General features: G+C 44.3%; 5 protein-coding genes across 6 annotated transcripts; 1 reads left to right on the top strand and 4 right to left on the bottom strand.

Annotated features, from left to right (window-relative positions):
* Positions 1-21: 21 nt before the first annotated feature.
* GOS12 (golgi snare 12) lies at positions 22-2138 on the bottom strand. The gene is made up of 5 exons (XM_048677508.2): positions 1619-2138; positions 1428-1517; positions 1240-1311; positions 658-787; positions 22-536 (listed from the first exon to the last, which is right to left on the bottom strand). The coding sequence occupies exons 1-5, from the start codon at positions 1982-1984 to the stop codon at positions 439-441; spliced, it is 756 nt and encodes a 251-aa protein (XP_048533465.2). The 5' UTR covers positions 1985-2138; the 3' UTR covers positions 22-438.
* A 1784-nt stretch (positions 2139-3922) lies between these two features.
* On the bottom strand, positions 3923-6908 carry LOC125513371 (ribosome biogenesis regulatory protein homolog). The gene is made up of 7 exons (XM_087526563.1): positions 6591-6908; positions 5806-5857; positions 5590-5718; positions 4918-5035; positions 4616-4802; positions 4410-4523; positions 3923-4325 (listed from the first exon to the last, which is right to left on the bottom strand). Exons 1-7 carry the CDS (start codon positions 6858-6860, stop codon positions 4194-4196), a joined length of 1002 nt encoding a protein of 333 aa, XP_087382689.1. The 5' UTR covers positions 6861-6908; the 3' UTR covers positions 3923-4193.
* A 3761-nt stretch (positions 6909-10669) lies between these two features.
* LOC147963932 (uncharacterized) lies at positions 10670-12334 on the top strand. Of its 2 annotated transcripts, XM_087526561.1 has the most exons (5): positions 10670-10905; positions 10993-11055; positions 11661-11739; positions 11828-11873; positions 11976-12334. In XM_087526561.1, exons 1-5 carry the CDS (start codon positions 10837-10839, stop codon positions 11983-11985), a joined length of 267 nt encoding a protein of 88 aa, XP_087382687.1. In that variant the 5' UTR covers positions 10670-10836; the 3' UTR covers positions 11986-12334. The 2 variants fall into 2 exon arrangements, with proteins under 2 accessions (XP_087382687.1, XP_087382688.1); XM_087526562.1 differs by lacking the exon at positions 11976-12334 and having other exon boundaries at positions 11828-11877.
* A 455-nt stretch (positions 12335-12789) lies between these two features.
* On the bottom strand, positions 12790-13863 carry LOC147963931 (calcium ion-binding protein). The gene is made up of 4 exons (XM_087526560.1): positions 13735-13863; positions 13469-13580; positions 13321-13381; positions 12790-13221 (listed from the first exon to the last, which is right to left on the bottom strand). The coding sequence occupies exons 1-4, from the start codon at positions 13766-13768 to the stop codon at positions 12913-12915; spliced, it is 516 nt and encodes a 171-aa protein (XP_087382686.1). The 5' UTR covers positions 13769-13863; the 3' UTR covers positions 12790-12912.
* A 1046-nt stretch (positions 13864-14909) lies between these two features.
* Positions 14910-16233, bottom strand: LOC147963930 (putative pentatricopeptide repeat-containing protein At1g56570). The gene has a single exon (XM_087526559.1). The coding sequence runs from the start codon at positions 16188-16190 to the stop codon at positions 14910-14912; it is 1281 nt and encodes a 426-aa protein (XP_087382685.1). The 5' UTR covers positions 16191-16233.
* Between the last annotated feature and the right edge of the window lie 4508 nt (positions 16234-20741).

Raw genomic sequence — 20741 nt, 5'->3', positions numbered from 1 at the left:
TTAATATTTGGCACATGGAAATGAATTTGCAGCAATAGTGCAAGCAACAGCTCAACTCCCATTGTAAGATGGAACACACTTACAGGCAAGGGTTTTGTTCCATGGAACACAGTATTTGTACAGGCAACAGCTCAATTCCCATTGTAAGATGGAAGTATCAGAAGTGTGTCATCGTATTTACTTGAACCAGCATGGCCTCGTGGGCAATTCACCAAACAAAATTGATCTAGGTATAAATAGGGGGGATCTCCAGAAACAAGATGCGTCGACGGCGGCACAGTGAGAGCTAAACACAACGGGATCTCCCATTCCCTCGTACTAGCCCTAAGAAATGGATAATAATCACCAGCCTTTTATCGTGCAATCTGCAGTCACTTGTCAGTCATTCTGTGGTGAGAGAGGAAGTCCCCGTCGCAAGCTTTTCCAACGACGCACCGATCATTTTGAGAGCCAGTAGATGATCAAAAAGATGGTGCAGGCCGCGATTACTGCTGAAAGAATGATCGTGTCCTTTGATTTCTTCCTCTTGATGGCGCCTGCAAACAAGAATGTATTCGATTGTTAGGGTGCTGGAATCGGGTCAAATAGCAGAGAGCATACGATGATGCCCGCCAAAAGACTAATGTCCGATGAAAGAATTAAGGATCGACAGATTACCTAGGAGGCCTCGAACCACAGGGAATTTTTCACCTAACTGCTTGACTTTTCCCTGAACATCTCCAAACAGGGCCCTCTGATTGGATAGGGCTGCTCTTGTGCTTTGAGCTTGCCCAATTACCTCGTCTATCTGGAATTTGGGTAAAAAAAAAGAGGAACATAGTGCCTCATGAGCTAGAGTTGATCACAAAGACAAACACATATTGACAGTGACAAAGTTTCGCTGCACAAAAGTAGACTTGTTTTCCCTCTTCTCCACTCAAACCATCGTTCAATGTTCACACTGTTATTAGTACAGAAAACATGGTTGTAACTTGTAAGTGTTCCTAACAACCTGTTCTTCCTATTGCTGTGTAATTCCCAACACCCTGCCCCAAGTTGCACATCACATGAGACACCACTCACAGATATTAATGATTTTGTGCATCAGATCAGAGAATGCAGAATGAGCAAGAACTAATGATGAACATCACAAATATAAATGGGGATCCTTCTAGTGCGAGTGTGCGACGCTAAGCAGCTGGCATGAAATTGAACAGAATTTTAGATACGCTTGGTCTAACTCAACTACTGGAACCATACCTGGTTGACGCTGCCATGAATGGAAGCCCTCTCCCGGAGCAAATGCACCCTCGGCGACATGCCGCCCGTAGCCTGGAGAGAAAATCCCCGGCGATCAGACTGAGACGACACAACAGATGAACGGGGGCATACGCTCTGCAACAACACTTTGATGAGAAGTGGAGACCCGGAGAGAGGCGACACGAAACCTTGGACTCGGTGATGTCGCCGCGCACGGAGCTGAGCAGGTCGGCGTGCTCCCTCATGGAGCTCAAGTTCCCCCGCGTCCTCCTGAACTCCTGTTCCGATCGATCGGATCGGATCAGCCAACCAACCAACCATTTCAGCGAGGTGAGCAGCGGGGCAGAGAGGAGAGGCGGCGGGGGAGGAGGAGGGGGACCTGCGTGAACTCGTGCAGGATGTCGCGGTGGCGCGCGAGCTTCTGGGAGACGGAGGCGGTGGCGGGGGCGGCGGGGGCGGCGCAGCGGCTCATGGCGTCGTTGACATCCTGCAGCTTGTCGAGCAGCGCCTGGATCTCGAGCTCCGTGGACTTCCAGGAGGAGCGGTCGGCGGTGGGGGAGGCCGCCGAGGCCGAGGCCGAGGCGGAGGAGGAGCGCGCGGCGAGGCGCGCGTACGAGGAGAGCTTCACGTCCAGGTCCCCCTCCAGCTTCCGCGCCTCCCGCCGCAGCTCCTCCCACCCGGACTCCTGCAGCTCCAGCGCCGCCGCCGCCGCCGCGTCGTCCGACTGCCCCACGCCGTGCATCATCGCCGTCCCCCCTCCTCCGCCGCGCCCGATCCGGTTCCGGCGCCCCCTGCTCGCGTGATCTGATGAGGGGGGGTTGGGGTGGGAGGAGGATTTGGGTTTGCGACGACGCGGAGGTTGGGAGGGGAGAAGGGTTACGTGGAGAGCGGAGACTGGGCGCTTGGCCAATCTGGCTTGTTTTTTTCAGAGAAATATTCATCACTGATCTTGTTGCGGTATTCACTTTGCTTTTTTGTTTTTGTTTTTGCATATATTCACTTTGTTCACCGCCCTTCAAAATGCCCTAAATACGGCCACGGAAGTGAACGGTCACTCATATACGATTTTTTATACGATTGTCTACGCAAGTGACAGCTGAAAGATGGCTCATCTTGTGCTGGGTTTGTAAATGGAGGCTGATAGTTCTGGTTTCCTCCTCCGACGGCGTAGTCATGCGGAGGTGTCAGTTCTAGAGTTCGATGGCGTGTTCGGGGACACGTTGCTCGATCTAATTCTTTCAACGGCAATGGTTTTGCTTCAGGCAAACTACTTTGGAGGTCCGTAAAGTTGCTGATCAGCGATGAAGCCGTGTCGAGCTCGGGTGAAGAGGTGATTTGTCTCCTTTTCCTTAATGGAGAGGGACACACGCTGGTTTTTTTGCATAGGATTATCCTATCTTTTCAGTCAAGTAATGTCAATATTTACGTGGCTTGTAACTGAATCTTTATTTTATTAATAAGACATGTATTACCATGTAAAAAAAAGACATGTGGGCTTGGTCCACTGGGACAGCGTGGCTTTGGCCGTCCAATATGTTTATGGCTTTGAATACACACGAGTTGCAGGGGGTTCTTTGTAAATGTGCCATAGATCAGAAGCACGCATTGATTCAGTTGAACCAAGCGACCAGACCAGCTCTTGCCTCGCTCCCTCGCCAAATCCCTAGTTCCCAAATCCGTGTCGACGCCTAGCACTTTGTATGATTCATGTCTAGTTCATATGTTTGCTCCCTGAAGTAATGTTGCTCCATAAGTTAAATGTCAGTGTTTATTTATTATGGTTCTTGCTAGTTTAAAAGTTGTAATTTTTTTGTTTGCTACATAGGTCACCTGCGACTTATGGCGATGGAAGAGCTAGAGTATGTGGAGCATCTGTTTGGTAAAAGGGTCCTTGTTGACGATGTTGTTGCGGATGGAATAGGTGCAACAGAGGACAAAATGGAAGAGTTTGAGAGGAGGAATGAATGTACCAGTAGAGGTATTGCAGGTAAAGGCACTGCACGCAGAGCTAATTTTGGCAGCTATAGTGAGAGGAATTTAGCTACCAAGCAGCAGGCTACTATGCTAGTTGGATTAGGTAGAGAAATTCTGTTTGCTGGTGATGGTAAGTGTGATGGTGTTGTGTGTGTTTTTAATGATGAAGACTTGAAGTGGTACTAGATGAATTGGTGTTAGGTGAAGTCGTGCATGATAAGTGGTTCTAGATCAAATGGCTTTCTCTTGGTATTGTTGTAATGAATGATTAGTAGCAGCAACTGGTTCTAGAATGATTGATCAGGTTTAACACCATGGATTTTCAGATATTTTTTGTGCACGCGGTTAGATCTCTGAGAGTTGGGAGAGAACATATAAAAAGAAAGAAATATTTTTAAAGAATGTTTTACATAAATCTTCATGTAAGATCTCACAAATATAACATCTGTTGAGACTCGGTTAAGCCTATTTAGCAATCCCGATTTTTTTATTTTCCTGGCATTTTTTTATATTTTACTATTCATATAGGGTTGAGATCTAGCAACCCCGATTTTTTATTTTCCTGGTATTTTTATTTTACTATTCGTATATAGGGTTCACGGTCACCAGAGAGATATAGCGTTGTGTGTTAAGCATGGGGTTGGCAAAGCATAGAGACTCTTTACTTAACTCAAACTAAATTATGGCTTGTGCTCAGACATCAAATCTCTTTGGTGTTAGGTTGATTTCTATATTGCCAACAAAGCTTTCCAGAAACATTTCCCAAACTTCTGAAAATACAATACGTGTACAGCTATGTCATCACGGCACTCAGCTTCTTGCGTCATATCATAACCAGTGGTAACCGGAATAACAATATTTCTCCCTTGGGACTTAAACAGGACAATGACCATACAAAATTTGCCAAGACTATCCTTGATGCTTGGAGACTGCGCTCGCCGCCTACAGCACGGCATGTCTCAACGATGATGTGGAGGGACCTAAGCGCTTTTCTTTGAAGATTTCTTGTGGATTTTCTTCTGGGGCTTCAACTTATTTGATCCGGACGACGACGATGATTGCTTGTCTTTCCTCCTCTTGTTGTCCTTCTTCACCTTGTACATCGTGATTGCCTGTTATCAAAGTTACTTACAGCACTTGTTAGATGGTGGACTAGACAAATGGAAGTGATACATATACTGAATTCTGGAGCTTGCCTTGCTGACATCCAATGGTTCCTCGAAGTTCTTGGCCAGTAGACTGTTCAGGATCTTGTCGTTTTGCTGTTTCTCTAGGTTGCCCATTCCTTTCCCTTCAACAACAGGGAGGAACTGCAGAAAAGAAACAGTTAAGCTAACCAAACTATCAACTTACAAAGGCGTGTGGATTTACTAAAGGCAAATGAGTTCATAGGAGAAAAAACCTTTCTGTTTTTGCCAGCCTTCTTGAGAGGTTTCTCACCAGGCAACTTTTTATCAAACTTTCCACCGCTAGCTGTTGCTGCAGAAGCCATACCAGCGACATTCTCGAGGTCTTCCTTCTTAGCTTTTCTTGGCAGATCAGCTTTAGTTCCTGTGATGGGCACGGACGTGGCAGCGAGCTGTATATGACTGCATGATATTTTTCAGAAAGCTGTTATATGAGAAACTTGAGTTGCTAATGTAATGAATAACACACATAGTGCATCAGGTATACAGATTATAGTAGCTAGTAGGAAAGGATTACCTTGGCAGAGCACCAACTTTTGCAGCATTCTTCAAATTCCCAAGTCTGTTCTTTTCTTGTTTATCGACCCTGCCCTTCTTCTCTTCCCTTCTTTGAGCAAAAGGATCAACACCAGGCTCTGTAAAAATCATATTTGATTAAAAGGGTAACAGAATGCAAATAGGTTTGAAGAAACATATAAATTTGATAAGTAATTACATTGATAATGAAGACTCAAGAAATTCAGTGTCAGTCACAAAATGAGAAAGATCATTGGGAATTATAAAATGATAGATGAACCAAATTATTGTACAAAGCAGAAGCATGCAGGCTGTTAAGCATTTACGTCACAGCTCATGATAACTACGATTGGGCATGAGGAAAGCTTGAAAAGATTACTAATCTTTCTACAAAACATGATTCAGCAGCCATAGGTTTCAAGACACATATACATTTAAGAACAAATTGCATTGACAACAAAGACTCGTTAGATTCAGTTGGTCATGTATGAAAAGAGCATTGGAGATTTGAAGTAAAAGCTGGATTAAATCAGTGTACATAAGCAGAAGCATGCAGGCTGTTAAGCGTTTGTGTCGCTTGTACTCGGCCCAGGGAAAGCTCTAAAAGATTACTAATATTGCTAGTACAAAACAAGATTCACCGGCCATAGACACAGAAGATAAAGTTGCTAACCGTCTGTCAATTTGGCTTCAATGATGGGAACGTCTCTGTCATCATTAACACGATCATAGCCATACGTCCGCTTCCAGGAATTAGTTTGCTCATCCCATGCACGCTTGTTCTTCTTGTGCTTGATAATCCCTGCAAGAATGTTACTGTTACAAAAATCCAAAGCAAATACACTTCCAACAAAAACACTCAGAAAGCCAGCGAGTATAAAAAGTTCACCTTTCGACTTTGCGAACTGCTCCCACTTGGTAGGAGGCTTTGGCCTTGGTAACTAGTAACATGAAAGATAAAGATTAGACACTCTGCGGTTTGAAAATGCATCCAAGCATCAAGATAAAATAGGTCTCCGTTCAGCTTGATATCTTGTTTACCGAGTAGCGCAGAGCAAGAATGAAAAACTAGAATCCATGCAAAGAATCAACAGCAGTAAACTAGAAGCAGATCTCTCCCAGCGCCCATATTTTGCTGTTTCTTTTGCCTGTCCGACAGAGGATGCCTACTGAGTGGGCTACGGTTCCCAGATACTTGTCGTCTTAAAAACCTGTGGTTATGTGGCTATCTTTTGTAATAGGTCTAGTTTACTGGTGCTACTAGGTTTTCGCCCCATAGCACTCGTTTCGACGGCGGGCGAGTGCGGTGGGTTTCCTAGTAGTGTGTTGAGTAATGGAAAGGGGGTTAGCCCGGTTCAAAAAAAAAAATGCTGTGGTTTCATGGCAGTAGGCTACTCTCGCATCTGTAACATCATTTCTTCATATGTTGAAGAAGCAATTTCCACCATAGTCCATCGGGACTTCAACTCCACCACATCTTCAGCATGAAAATTCGAAAAATTAAGCAGCTAGCGTTCCACTGAAACCGCACACCAATCTACTCCGGCACTCGCAGAATAGCAGCAGGCAGCAGTAACTATTCACTATAGTAACAGATCGACATCGTCCGACACTAGCGAGCAACGGGGGGGGGGGGGGGGGGGGGGGGGGGGGGGATGGATGTAATCTTCTCACGTGCTTCTCGCGGGGTAGGCGGTTGGTGGGCGGCGGGAGGCGGACGACAGGGCCGTCGCGGCCCTCGGTGGCGGGCAGCGAGAAGAGGGCGTTGGCGACGGCCTGCGCGAGCTCCGTGGCCTTCCGCAGGCACTCGTCCCGCAGCTCCGCCCGGGAGGACGCGGCGCCGGCGGCGAGGTGGTGCGAGGGGTCGTAGGCCAGGAGGTGGCCCAGGTCCACCTCGAAGTTGGTGGCGGAGGCGGAGGCGGTGGCGGCGGCTTCTTCCGCCATGGCTGCGGCAAGGGTGCGGGGGTGCGGGAGCTAGGGTTGGTGCTTTGAGTGGGAACCCCTACGCGACGCGTTCTGCGGCAATTTGTCGTCGAATCGCACTGTCGCGATGAGATGTGGGCCGGCCCACGAGGGCATTCATGTAGCGCTCCTCTGTAGCAAAAACAAAAATATTTTTTCGATTTTCCTCTGTTTTCCCTCATGTTTTTCAACTGATTTTCCTTTGAAAAACCCGTCTGCTGATATAGATTGAAAAAAATTATTGCGTGATACAAAATATTTTATTTTAAAATGTGAACTTTTTTGTAAAACCATTAATATTTTTAAAAATGTTTGTTTACATCTTTTGGAAAACACATGAATATTGTTTAAACTTTTGTGAACCTGTTTTTCAATTATAAACATTTATTTATATTTACGATTTTTTTAAGATTACGAACATTTTTTGGTGAATGGCTATTATAAGTATATTCGTATGTTTAAATTAAACAAGCCAATATATATATGCCATGTATGAAACCAGTTTCTCTACATCTTAGGTCAAATAAAAGGTAACCATAAACATGAGGAGTCAAACTATAGTACTAGCTGATCCCGGGCAGGATATATTCTCTTTGTGGCGCTCATCGTCTTCGACTCTTGTGTCGCGTCTCCGACGAGATGCGGAGTTGGCCCTCTCGGCTTAGGCATTGTTCATGCCCATCTCACGGTTATGGAGCTAGGACTGCCTTCCGACTAGTTCGCGGATCAACCATCTCAGGTGTGGAGTCAAAATCACGAACTGAATTTCAGATTTGAGGATTCCGTGGAGCTAGGCCACGGAGATCTCATCCTCCGAAAGTCGAATGAAGAATCTTTCTTTTTTTCTGTAAAAAGTATGTAGGGCTTTGGCATCCATCTCTTTACCTCCTTTGTTTTATCAAAAAATTTCACCATTTTTTCTTGAGAACTGCTTTAACTAGTCCATGTCTTATTGAGTTATCAAATAAAAATTGATTTAAAATCAACAATAATGGTTTAACTACTATTTTTATATATAATAATCACATTAATAATAAAATGACTGGTCAATCAGAGTGAGTACAGACGAAATATCGTGCGTAGATATCTAGTAGCCACTGCAAACATGAGGGGGCTATAGGCCGCTATCGTCTTGCCTTGGAAGCTTTCTCTTTGCTAAGAGCAACTCTAGCAGATACCATAAAATCTCGTGCCTAAAGGGTTTTTAGTATATGCCCTAAATATATTTATGATACAGAGCGGGTTCTGGCAAAACATGTACCCTAAAAAACCATACGCAAAAATGGATTTGCACAAATGTTAACTTTCCTATGCATATGAAGCAGACAATATGACTTTTAATTTAACATCTATATTAATAAAAAATAAAAACTCAACAGTAGACATACAATTGTCAAGTTCTAAGTATTTAAATTTCAATCTCTTCTATATTTTTCGAGCCAAAAGGAAGACCCGACATAGAATAAGTGTCAATCAAATACAACAAAAAACATGACCAAAAGCATGATTGTCGTACAAGACCAACTGGAGTAAAGTACATTAAAGTTTTAGAACAAAATTTTGACGATTTTTTGTTTGTAAGCCGTGGTGAGTGCAAGGCTATTGTAGTCTATGTGTAAACTAAATAAAACGATATACATATCCTACATATGAAACTAACCTGTTTGCATCTTAGGCCGAATAAAGGTAACATAAAAAAGAGGAGTCAAATTACACAATTGTCAATCCCGGCCAGGATGTACTCTGTTCGTGACGCTTGCCTCGCCATGTCATCGAGTTCGACTCTGGCAGCCTCGTCTTTGAATCCACGGTTAGGGATACTATCACCTGCCGTATTGGACTACTATGCCACATCTTTGACATGATGTAGAGTTGGCCCTCACGAGGTAGGTCATTGGTCGTGCCCATGTATGATAGATCATCGATTGTGCAGCTAGGAATGCATCCAAATGGCTCGATCTCAAGCTTGCTATCATATCATGAGCCAAATTTCAGATTTGAGAATTTTATGAAGTCGGGCCTAGGAGATCTCATCATCCAAGGACGGATAAAGAATCTCTCATGTTTCCTTAAAGGAATATATAGGGTTTTGTCATCCACCGGTTTTCTTCCCATTCCTTTTCACCTTCTTCATTTATGGTTTCAGTTTGCCTAATTCACATCTAGATGTTTCTTAAGGATGTCACATCTAACCTCTCACAAATATATAATGTAGCAACAAAAAATAAAAAAATAAGACAAAAAAATAGACCACATACAAAGTGAACATCAGCTTAGATGTGACATAGTTATGTCACATCTAGATGTGTCCTAGACAGACCCTTATGGTTTTATCTAAAAAAAACATCAAGAACCATATTTATCAAATAAAGCCATATTTATAAGTCAATAATAATGGTTTAACTATCAAGTTGATCTGTTCACATTTTTAATAAAACGAGTCATGAGCCAAGGTGACTACGCACTTACTAAATATCTATGCTGGGGATGTTATCTCTACTACTTTTAAAAAATGTGTTATTTTATGAGACACAAAGTGCTCCGTCCAACCTTACATACGCACCCTTCTCCTTTCCTCTATTCATTTACTTTTTACTTTTTCTCCTATCTCTGGTTATTTTTCCTTAGAAACTACGTATCTTAACTGTCTCACCTTTTATTGACTTATCAAATATATATTTTGTTCGATGCAAATATATATATTTTTTGTTAAACCAATAATTTTTTTATCAAACAAACGGTTTTTAGTTAGGTAGGTATATCACAGGCAGGAAATTCTACTTACTTACACTACTATCATATTAACGCGGGCAGATAAATCACGGGTCAACATATCAGAATATTCATATTCTTGCAATGAAAATTTTATCTACTCCAAATTCTCATCTCAAAAAAAAAAACTACTACTATCTACATCTACATCTACACCTAATATTAAAGGACGGATTGTTTTTCCACTATTTTTTGTCCACGCTAACTTTTTTCGTCCGTCGCTACCGATCGCTGACTTGACGCATCCCTCCGATCCCTTCGTACGTGGCTTCTCTCCTCACGTATATTGACTCTAAGCCCGTTTTGTGGCCCATTGCTTGCTGACCTTAGTTATGGGCCAAACCACATGTGTGGGCTTGCTCGTCCTTTTAGTGCAAAAACAAAATGTCAATTCAAATTCACCACCTAGCGACCGAGTACAACTAATTAGCAGCACAAAATTTAAAGTAGTACATGCAATCACATATTTTTTTGTAATTTCCAATATTTATTGGAAAAAATGTGTCTGTTTCTTTTTAATTTCCATAATTCTTGGGAAAAAATGTGAACAATTTTCCTTAAAATATTGCATAATGTTTGAAATCGTGAATAAATTTTCAAGTTCAAACAAACTTTTAAAACCTGAACAATTTTGGGACAACATGAACAATTATTTAAAACATAGAAAAAATTTGAAATTAAAAATAAGTATTTTTATATACGATGAACAAATTTATTGATGTTTTTGCATACTCTAAAAAAAGTTAAATACACACTGAACATTTTTTTGATATACGCTGAACATATTTGAATCCACTTTGAACAATTTTTAAATATAAAGTGAACATTTTGTAGTTTACACTGAATATTTTTTAAATACACGTTGAACATATATACCTTGAACAATATTTAAATTTACATTGAACATTTTGTGATATACGCTGCACAAATTTGGAGATGCAAACAAAATTTTGAAAGAGTTAACCCTTTTCGAAAACAAGAAGAGTTTCCTCAAAAAGAATATCAATGGAGACGTGGACCTGTTAGGAGTCTTCCGGCCCGGGACACTCTTGGCTCTGCTCGTGTTCTGACTCGACTTCATCCTCCTGGAACTGGAAGCAAGCAAAGCACGCTAGGGTTTCCCTTCCGCCGGGGACCCTGCAGGCCCAGGGCTCGTCGGCGAGGGGGGGCGCGGACGGCGGCAGCCATGGCGTCCACCAAGGTGCAGCGGATCATGACCCAGCCCATCAACCTCATCTTCCGCTTCCTCCAGAGCGTACGCCCCTCCCTTTCTTCTCCTCCCCCATTCTTTCCTCGTGCTCGCGCCTCGGTTTCGCTGACCCCGTTTCCTCCGCCCGAGCAGAAGGCGCGCATCCAGATCTGGCTCTTCGAGCAGAAGGACGCGCGGATCGAGGGCAGGATCATCGTAAGTGGTCTCTAATTCCGCTGGGGATTTTTATTTTATTTTATCCCGTGTTTGTGCCGGAGACGATCCCTGGTGGTGGTGCCGGAAAGGCTTCCACTGTGTGGGGGAAGTTCAGGGGAGCTTCTGCTCTCTGTCCTCGGGAGGAAGAGTGAGCTTGTTAAAGCTGCTGGCCATTGTTGCTCTGCACTCTGTATATGGAAAAAATGTGGTACTACTAGTATTTTGTTGCGGCCACATGGACGGATGAAAGATGTGTCACTCCTGTCTTGAATTTTGCTATGGCCACATGAGGAGATATAATAAAAATGTGGAACTGGCAGGCATGAATGTAGGTTATTGCAGTTGTCTTGCTGCATTTCCATGTAATCCAATTTGGCACATATCAAACGGAACAGAAGTAGCAATCTCCGAGTGCCTGTTCATGCATTGGGCACCTCTTGATTGTTTGTTTTTTTACCTGATTGAACGGACGTGTGTTGACATTAAGAAAAGTAGCTCTAAACATCGGCATTGTACAGCCACATGGACATCGTTGAACAAAGTGGACCAGAAACATTGTTGAATTTTAAACAAACACTATATACTTACTGCAGCATGTGTTGTAGGGCTTTGATGAATACATGAATCTGGTCTTGGAGGATGCTGAGGAGATCAACATCAAGAAAAACACTAGGAAGTCTCTCGGTAATGAAACGAGTACTCTGCTACCATTTTTTTGTTTTGTTCTCAGACTAGTGAAAATTCCATAATTTGTCTCCTCAATCATTTGCAGGTCGGATCCTCTTGAAAGGGGATAACATTACACTAATGATGAACACGTAAGTAAAAAAGCAAACCAAGTTACCTTTGTATTTGAGTTTTTTTTTTGCTTTATTTGGCGTATACTTACCTAGTATTTGCTATTCATGTTTGCTTTTCAGGGGAAAGTAACAACAGCCCAGTGACTGTTCTATTGCAAGGATAACTAACAACCTACGTATCCTGAGCTCCTAGGATTGCAAACTTGGGGCCGTAACAGACGTTCCTCTCTGTGTTCTCGTCTAAATTTGATTGTAATAGAATATGTTTTGCCAGAGAGAATAGGCTCTGTGAGGTAAAAGTGTGTTATCCAGATCATGAGCTTAGCACTTGTACTAGCTTAATTCAGAGGCATTGATGTTCTGGTGGTTTGTGCTCTCATTGAAATATTAACGTGGTGGTCTGATTGTTCTTTTGGAATTTTTTAGGCCCCTGTGTAAGATAAAAGTATCATTCTGTGAAAGTTCTTGTCACGAAATTACTTCTCCTCGGTTTGCATTTCAGCTGCCTGTATGCTATGTTTTCACGGTGATATTTCTTTCTTAAGCAACATGTTGTTTGATTCCGTGCTTGATTTGCACCGCACTTAAAATTAGCTTTCTTGTAGCGGTCATACAAGTGCAGTGTTTTGCAAGCTTAGAATGTAGGTTTCTTGCAGCAGTCAGGAATCTAGGTTTACATGCAAGTGCAGTGTCTTGCAAGCGAGGGATAATACAGAGTTTTGATTGAACAAGAAATTTGTGCACTCTGACCAAATTTACAACAGGTACCGAACATTATCACATTTCTGTTGATGTTCAAAGAACACCAAAGAAAGTGTGAGAAAATGGGCATATCACATATGGAAGAAAACAAAGTAGCAAACTGTGACAAACTTGATATTTTTTCGAACTTTGCTTTCTTTCCATCGGCTATTTGAACAACAAAAGGAACATGTATATTTAACCCATGACTTGCATATTAGTATAATTTTATACAATCATTTGGATGATAATATGCTTCCAGGTTTCTTGTTTATTACATCATCTTATTTAAACTGCAGACAGGAACAAGACGGGATCAGCTCGTAGGCTTGTTGTTGTCTTTGCTCTTCTTGCTCATCTGAACTGCAGTGGCACCCATGATGGCAACCAGCGTGCACACCGGCACAAAGATGACGTTGGGGATTAGATGCACCTTGAACTTCTTGACCTGCGGGATGCTCTCGCCGCTCTTCTTGGCGATGATGGCTGCCGCTGGCGCAGCCAGGCCGGCCATGATGAAGAGGCTGTCGTCAACTTTGGCCTCGTGGACGTTTTCCTGCATATACTCGATGAACATCTTCTTCCTTCCGAGCTCGTCCGCCACTGCCCATTTTTTATGGAATGCCTGCAATATGCGCATGTACCATGTTCAGTTGAGTTTTTGGACCATATGTAACAGTCAATTGCCAGATGTCCATAAATATTTACACCGAATCGGGTTTACCTCTAGATCACCACGGTCCGGAGTATCAAAATCTTGGCCAGGCAACACAGTGTTGAAATACCTAAAGCATTTTCAGATGAAGACAGGCATAAAGGTTGGGCACAAGAAGTGCAAGCAACATAACTGCACAAACAGGAAGGAAGCTTACTTGCAGAATTCGACATATGCAAGATGAAAGTCTTTAAAGGTGCCCGTGTCCCTGTCCTTAAAATGTCGATCATAAACTTGTCCGGTTGTTACTGCGCCCAACCCTGGCACTCCTGAGAAGAACGACAGCACAAGCTAACAAATTTAGAATATGGAGCAGAAGTTCCAGCAACAGATAAAACAGTGCGGAGCCACAAGAGCCATGTAATGGCACCGGCATATAGAACAAAACAAAACCATAGAAAGAACTGAGACTTGAGAACTTACCTAATTTGTTTAACGCACTGAAGGGAAGACCCATTATTGGTGCAGGCAAGAGGACAGAGATTTTTAGGATAGACCCATCAAGGTAACTCGAGTGTTTATATAGTCCCAGAGAACTAAGGGAATGCAAGCTTGGAATGCATTCCTTTCTTCCCTTTTTGTCCTACAAGTTCTCTTTCTGCCCTTTCTGGTTGATTCCTGCCCTGGGAGTGAAGTTAGAGCTGGCCTGGTTCTTGAGCTGCAGGAATTATTCGAGGGAAAACCTACAAACTCAGTTGCTAGTTGGGTTTCTGCAATAAGGGTCAAGGTCTAGTTTCTCTTACCACCTAAAGAATGTTCTGCACATAATTTACCAGGTAACTTAGGCCTCCCGACCACTGAAAGAATGTGTGGCTGCGAAATAAGAGCCAACTCTTCTATACATTGAGGTTAATGAGGTGCCAAACTTCAAAAGCTCAAGTTATGGTAGTGTAGTTTTTAGACCATTCTAACTTCTAACATTGCTTCTTAGCAGAAAATGGAGCTGAGCTAGAAGGATGATGCTAGACGTGCTTTCCGGCACATGTATATGCTTTTGCTTGCATAAGACGAATTGAATAACCATGCTTTAGCTCATAAAGGAGAGATTCCTACTGCTGTTTCCCTTTTATGTCTTTTAGAGACCATCTGTTTATGTTCTGAGTTCCAAGAAACAGCACACAGCTGTAGACACTTGAATTAGAAGATGGATCGGGCACTTTACGTAAATTTCAGTTTTGATACAAGTCGTTGTACTGCAAAAAAACAGACTATTACCAATATATACATAGACATTTTCTGTCAGAACTCAGAAGAGCTCATGGAAGAATGTCAAAAATGCATTGCATCGCCTGCTTGTCACTGTTCAATGACGGTATCATATCATTTTATGTTCATTCTTGCAGAGTTATAAACCTTAGGTGACCTAGGCCATGCAAAAACATGGACACGACTGGGCTCACCTTAATTTTCACCCGATGATCTTGTGCCTCAGCAAGATTACACTTCAAATATTGTGATCCAGCAAAAAATAACACTTGGTTTTCTCATAGATCTGGTGGCAGCCCATAAAAAAAGATCAGATTCCCACCCTTCACTCCAATCATAATGATCAAATCATATTTTGGCCCATGAAACATTTAGAATTTTTGTAGGTCATTTCAAGAATTCTGCTCAACCCAGGTAGACCCGACATCCTTTTCGAAACCCCTGTCCTTCATTACCTCCCGCAGCTTGTTAATCTCCTCCCACAAGCCAGCATTCGCATATAAATTTGACAGCTCGACATAAATCCCAACATTCCTAGGCTCCAGTTCAATTGCCTTCCGAGCTGCCAGTCTCCCGAGCTCAACATTGCGGCAATCACAGCAAGCACTAAGAAGAGCGCCCCATGTAGAGACGCCAATATTACCTCCACATTCCTCCCTGGTAGCGATCTCACATGCCCTGGCTACTTCTCCTGCCCGGCATAGCATGTTGACTACACAACCGTAGTGCTCTGGTGTAGGCACCAGCCCGTAATCTGCGCGCATAGACTCGAAATACTTGAGCCCCTTGGCAACCTCCCCAGCATGCTGGCATGCTGAGAGCACGGCCAGAATAGCCAGATCGTCAGGCCAGACCCCGGAAGCCACCATCTGGTCATAAGTCTGGATAACCTCCTTGCACTGCCCATGCCGCCCATAAGCGTTCAGCATCGCCGTCCATAGAACAACATCATCTCCACCAGCATTGGCCCGCAGCGCCAACCTGAACACCCGCTCCGCGTGTCCAACGAGCCCGCATTTGGCGTACATGTCCACAAGCGCGCTGATCAGGAACACGTCGGATCCCACACCTCTTACCCTCCTGATCGCATGCCCGTGCGCCTCTCCGCCCAGATCAGCATTCGCCGTCTCTCCGCAGGCCCTCACCACGGCCGTCATCGTGTACCCGTCAGCTGGGAGCCCGAACTCCGGAAACCTCCTCGTGAACTCCAGAGCTGGAGCCCACTTCCCCGCGCCCACGTAGGCCGCGAGAACGGCGTTCCCGAAGACGCCATTCCTGACGGGGCTTTCGTCGAACAGCCTGCGGGCGTCCAGGAACAGGCCGGACCCGCCGTAGGACGCGGCGAGCGCGCAGGACACGAAGACGCTGCCGAGCCACCCGGACCTCGCGGCGAGCGCGTGGAGGGGCCCCGCCTGGGCCGCGGAGGCGTGGCGGAGCGCGGAGCAGAGCGCGTAGGAGTCGAGCGGGCCGGCGGCGGCGGGGCAGCGGTGCGCGAGCGCGAGGGCCGGGAGGGCGAGGGAGCGGAGGCGGGGGTGCGAGGAGGTGGAGGCGGCGGCGAGCAGGGAGTTGAAGGAGAGGCGGGGAGGGAGGCGGGAAGGGGAGGACCTGAGGAGCGCGGCGTGGAGCACGGCGGCGGGGTTCGGCGCCACCGGAAGGGAGGGAGGCGGCAGCATTCAAAAAAATCCCCCTTTTCGCACCTCGGTACTTGCGCTTTTGTTACTGGACTTTATTTTTAATAATATAAGCCGTATGCATTTTTTTGATACAGAGGCTCGGGTAAACCCCCTTTTCAAAAAAAAAGCATTAAAAAAATCGTTTTTTTCTGCGAGCGCTGCTACACATGACTTGTGTGAGGTAATAGCACCAGGTACCCTAACTTGCACAGGATGTAATGATCTAGTCCTAAAGTTGCAAAACTTGACCAAGCCATACCCCAACTTACATCTCATGTGATGTTTTAGTCCTAGGCCAATCACAGCTCGCCAATTGGCTGGGCCGGTCAGTGCGCGCATTTTTTCACAAAACCCCCTATCGTTTTCCTGAATCAACCCGCAGTCACCTCAGGTTATATGTCAGGACCTAAAGAACCTGAAGGAGTCTGAAGAAATCTGCAGCAAGTGTCTAACTGACGAAGACTGAAGATACCACTTCGTCAGTTATCCTCCGGTGGATAGCAGAGCGGGTAATCACTACTGGACGGTCCAGATAAAAGCTTGGTTTGGCTTAAACACGCGAACCAATGTAATCACTACTGGACGGTTCAGTTATGCAGGTCTCCCAAGTAAATTTGATGAATGCTTTTGCAAAATCCAGTCTGACTACAAGCAGTTCTCAACAGTCAGTACAAATGCCATCGCTAACTGAGATGCCACATACCACTACTCAGTTTATTCCAAGCTGTTCGGCCATCTACACAGATAGCACCATTGCTCATACCACATCTGCAAACACTCAAGGATCAGTACCACCTTTCAGACTGAGTGTACAGGGGACGGTTGCCCCAGCTGGACTACCAAATGTACTGCTTAATGGTCAACCCCCACCTATGGCACCTACTGGCAACACTGGCTACTTTGCCCCAGTGATAGCTCCATATGTGGCTCAACCAACATACAATCACATTACTGGACAGTATATCAACACTGCAACAAATAGAACAACTCCACCTTTCATATATCATGCTGGAGTTCAACTGTTTGACAACCAGAGAAATCATATAGCTACTCAATTAGGTGGCCCCTCTTATTATGCTGAAGCCACACTTAAAGGCCCCAGACTGGAAATCCCTCTCTTTGATGGAACATGACCTAATTGAGTGGCTGATTTCTTGTGAAAAATTCTTTGACATGACAGGCACTCCATATGATCGATGGGTCAACTTAGCCACTGGACATTTTCAAGGCAAAGCGTCAGTATGGGTCAAAAACATCCGTGTACCTTGGCAAATGGTCACATGGCAGCAGTTTTGTCAGATACTTGCTGATAGATTTACTGAAGCCAGTGTTCATGAAGCAGTGGAAAACTTGAAAAATGTACAACAAACAACAACTGTCAGTGAATACATCAACAAGTTTGAGGAGTGTGCGGCCTTAGTAAAAAGAGACCATCCATTTTTGCAGGAGAATTTTCTCATGAGCTGTTTTATTGGAGGTCTGAAATCAGATATTAAGCATGAAGTGTGTGGTCAAAGACCAACGGGGATCATGGAAGCTTACTGGTATGCTAAAGTCTATGAAAAGGCTGCAAATGCTAGGCTACAAACCCTACCACAGACATCTAGGCCAAGACAGTACACCACTTACGTAAATTCTCACAGACCTCCTCAACTGCAAATACAAACTACTGACAGAAGTACTGCCACAAAAGCCACACAAGCCCCTAATCTCTGCTGGTACTGTCGAGAACCATGGAATAGACAACATAAATGTGGAATAGGGAAGACCATACACATATTACAAGAAGTGGAGGGAGAAACTGTTGAGACTCCAATTGATGAACAGCAACAGCCTGAAGTTCAGTATGATATTGCACCAAATACCCCAGATAAAGAAGCACCTATAGAGCAATGCTGTCAGATCTCTATCCATGTTGCACAAGGAACACCTGGCCCTGCTACTCTATGCATTATACTTAACATTGCTGGAAAAAGAGCTGTAGCTCTGGTTGACAGTGGCTCTTCTCACACCTTTATAGATTATAAGTGTGCAGTGGACTGCAATTTCTCTTTGACTCCCACCACTATTAGCAAAGTATCAGTAGCAGGCGGTGGACAACTATTGTCTGACAGTGTAGTTCCCGACTGCCCATATACTATTGCTGGCGAGCCATTCAAAAACACTTTAAAAGTTCTACCACTCCAGACTTATGACATTAAATTGGGGGCTGATTGGCTCAAAGAATTCAGTCCTATTTGCATGGATTTCATCCTAAGGACAATAGTCATTAACTGGAGAAACAAACCCTTTCTTATAAGGGATTACACTGGCAGTAATATTGACCAGACTTGTACTCCAGAACAGGCTGACAAAATATTTCAAAAAGGAGCAATGGGCTACTTCATTTAGATCAATCTGATCAATCCCGACAGATTTAATTCAGGTGGGGGTGACTGCGGGTTGATTCAGGGAAACGGCAGGGGGTTTTGTGAAAAAATGCGCGCGCTGACCGGCCCAGCCAATTGGCGAGCTGTGATTGTCCTGGAAAACATCACATGAGATGCAAGTTGGGGTATGGCTTGGTCAAGTTTTGCAACTTTGGGACTAGATCATCACATCCTGTGCAAGTTAGGGTACCTGGGGTGCTATTACCTCATGAATTCTGGACGACAGGGCATGCCACTTTGTCCATTCATGTCATCAAAGTGCATTGGACGACTGGATTTGGCGTCGTCTACCTGTCGTGCAGACTGAAATCGTCCGCGCAGCAGTTCCCTTTTTTTGCTTGGTGGTTTACTGGAGCGCTGCCGTACAAGAGAGTTACTATCAGCTTTTGGCTATTTTGGCTATATGATATTTATAGGCATTTGTTTTTATAAAACACCATTTGTGTTTTATTCAAGCCAACACACGATGGCATTTCTTTTGCGAAAAGCACTCGAATCTATTATAAAAAGCTCACCATAAGTACAAAAAACCGTAAACATAATAAAAAGCCTGACCTTGCCGAAGACAGTCGGGAAGTCTTCGTGCGTGTGCCCCCTAATGACCAACGATCTAGAGACGCAGTTATGGTCGTGAAGCACCTGACACCAAATCTCGTCATCGCCCACGCACGATGAAAAAACCTGACCTCGCTACCCCAATGAAATGGTAGGAATCTATGCCGGAGCTCCATCGATTCCATCCAAATGGGCAAACATGGGGAGGATCGGAGCTCGAAAGACCAATTCAAAGAAGAAGTGTCACCATTCGTCCGAACGCGGCACCCGCGAGGACTAAAATACCCTAACCTAAACTACTAGGCACCAAGATTCCCCTCCCACCACTAATCGCTGCTCGCTAGAGTGACAGGCATAGGGAGGCGAATCCACAAGCTTGCCGTTAAAGCCTGAAAGAGTTGAGTTTACCCCCTAGTCACCGAGAAGGATAGAAGGAAACACTCGTGTAAAACTTGAATGCAGTGCTCCTATTCTACAGTAGAATGTGTAGTGGTTTTTCATCACAATGAATTCATATTTATTATTTGTTAAAATTTATCCTTTTTGTGCAATGAAGCTCGAGCTTTTGCAATCAAATATTTTTGTGCAATGAAGAACTTGGGCATTCAGATACATACATAAATAAAAGAGTACGGCTGTAGACAAGGATGTCATCAATAAAGATTAGTACCCCTTTTTCGCAGCAACGGTGCGAGGACCATGTTCATAGTGTTCTGGAATGTCGCGGGAGCGTTGATCAATCCATGTGGGATCACCTTGTACTCCAAGTAGCTGCCTGTGATACGTTTTAAACGTCGTCTTGTGTTCATCTTCAGGACACATTCTGATTTGATGGTAGCCAGCCCTTAAATCCAAACTTGTCAACTGCTCGGATCAAATCCAACCAATTCATCTAGCACTTGTTCACTAATCGGCAAGAGGAAGCTCTCCTTGCTTGTGAGAGCGTTGCAACGCCGGAAGCCAATGCGCAAACGTCAGCGGAAATGGTTTTTCTGCGCCAAGAGAACAGGGGTGGCGTAGGGGTTGCGGTTGGGTTGCATGCATCATTGCATGACTCCTTGCCGTAGCGTAGCATTTCTTTGATCTGAGCTTCACCTTTTGGTTGTAAGCATTTTGTATGAAGGTTAATGGCTGAAGACTAAATGCGACTTCTGTCTGCCCTCCTGCCTGCCTGGTGTATCTTCGGTAGCAGCAGAGTTTTTTTGGTTAAACCTGTGCCGGAGTTATTGGCTTGGATCTACTACTAGTGACTGTCATTTAGTATCCTAAATGATGCTGAACCACACGATGACGAGCTATTCCGCAGCCATCTTATGCTTGGCACTGTTCAGGGACGGAGCCAGGATTTTAGTATGGGGGGGGGGGGGGGGGGGGGGGGGGCAAGTCAAGTTCTTAAACTTTTTCTAGACCAAAAAATAACAATCATCATACTGTAATTTATGCTACGCGCTACAAAACATTGATGCAATTGTATGAGTTCAAATTTACCTTTACAAATGCCAATAAGATGACAAAAAATAATAATTTCACTGAAAGAGAACTTACCTGTTGTAAAAAAATTCAACGT

This window comes from Triticum urartu, chromosome 6A (assembly GCF_056163025.1).
Source record: "Triticum urartu cultivar PI428250 chromosome 6A, HENAU_Tu73, whole genome shotgun sequence".
NCBI lineage: Eukaryota > Viridiplantae > Streptophyta > Magnoliopsida > Poales > Poaceae > Triticum > Triticum urartu.
This window is presented reverse-complemented; position numbering and strand designations above follow the sequence as displayed.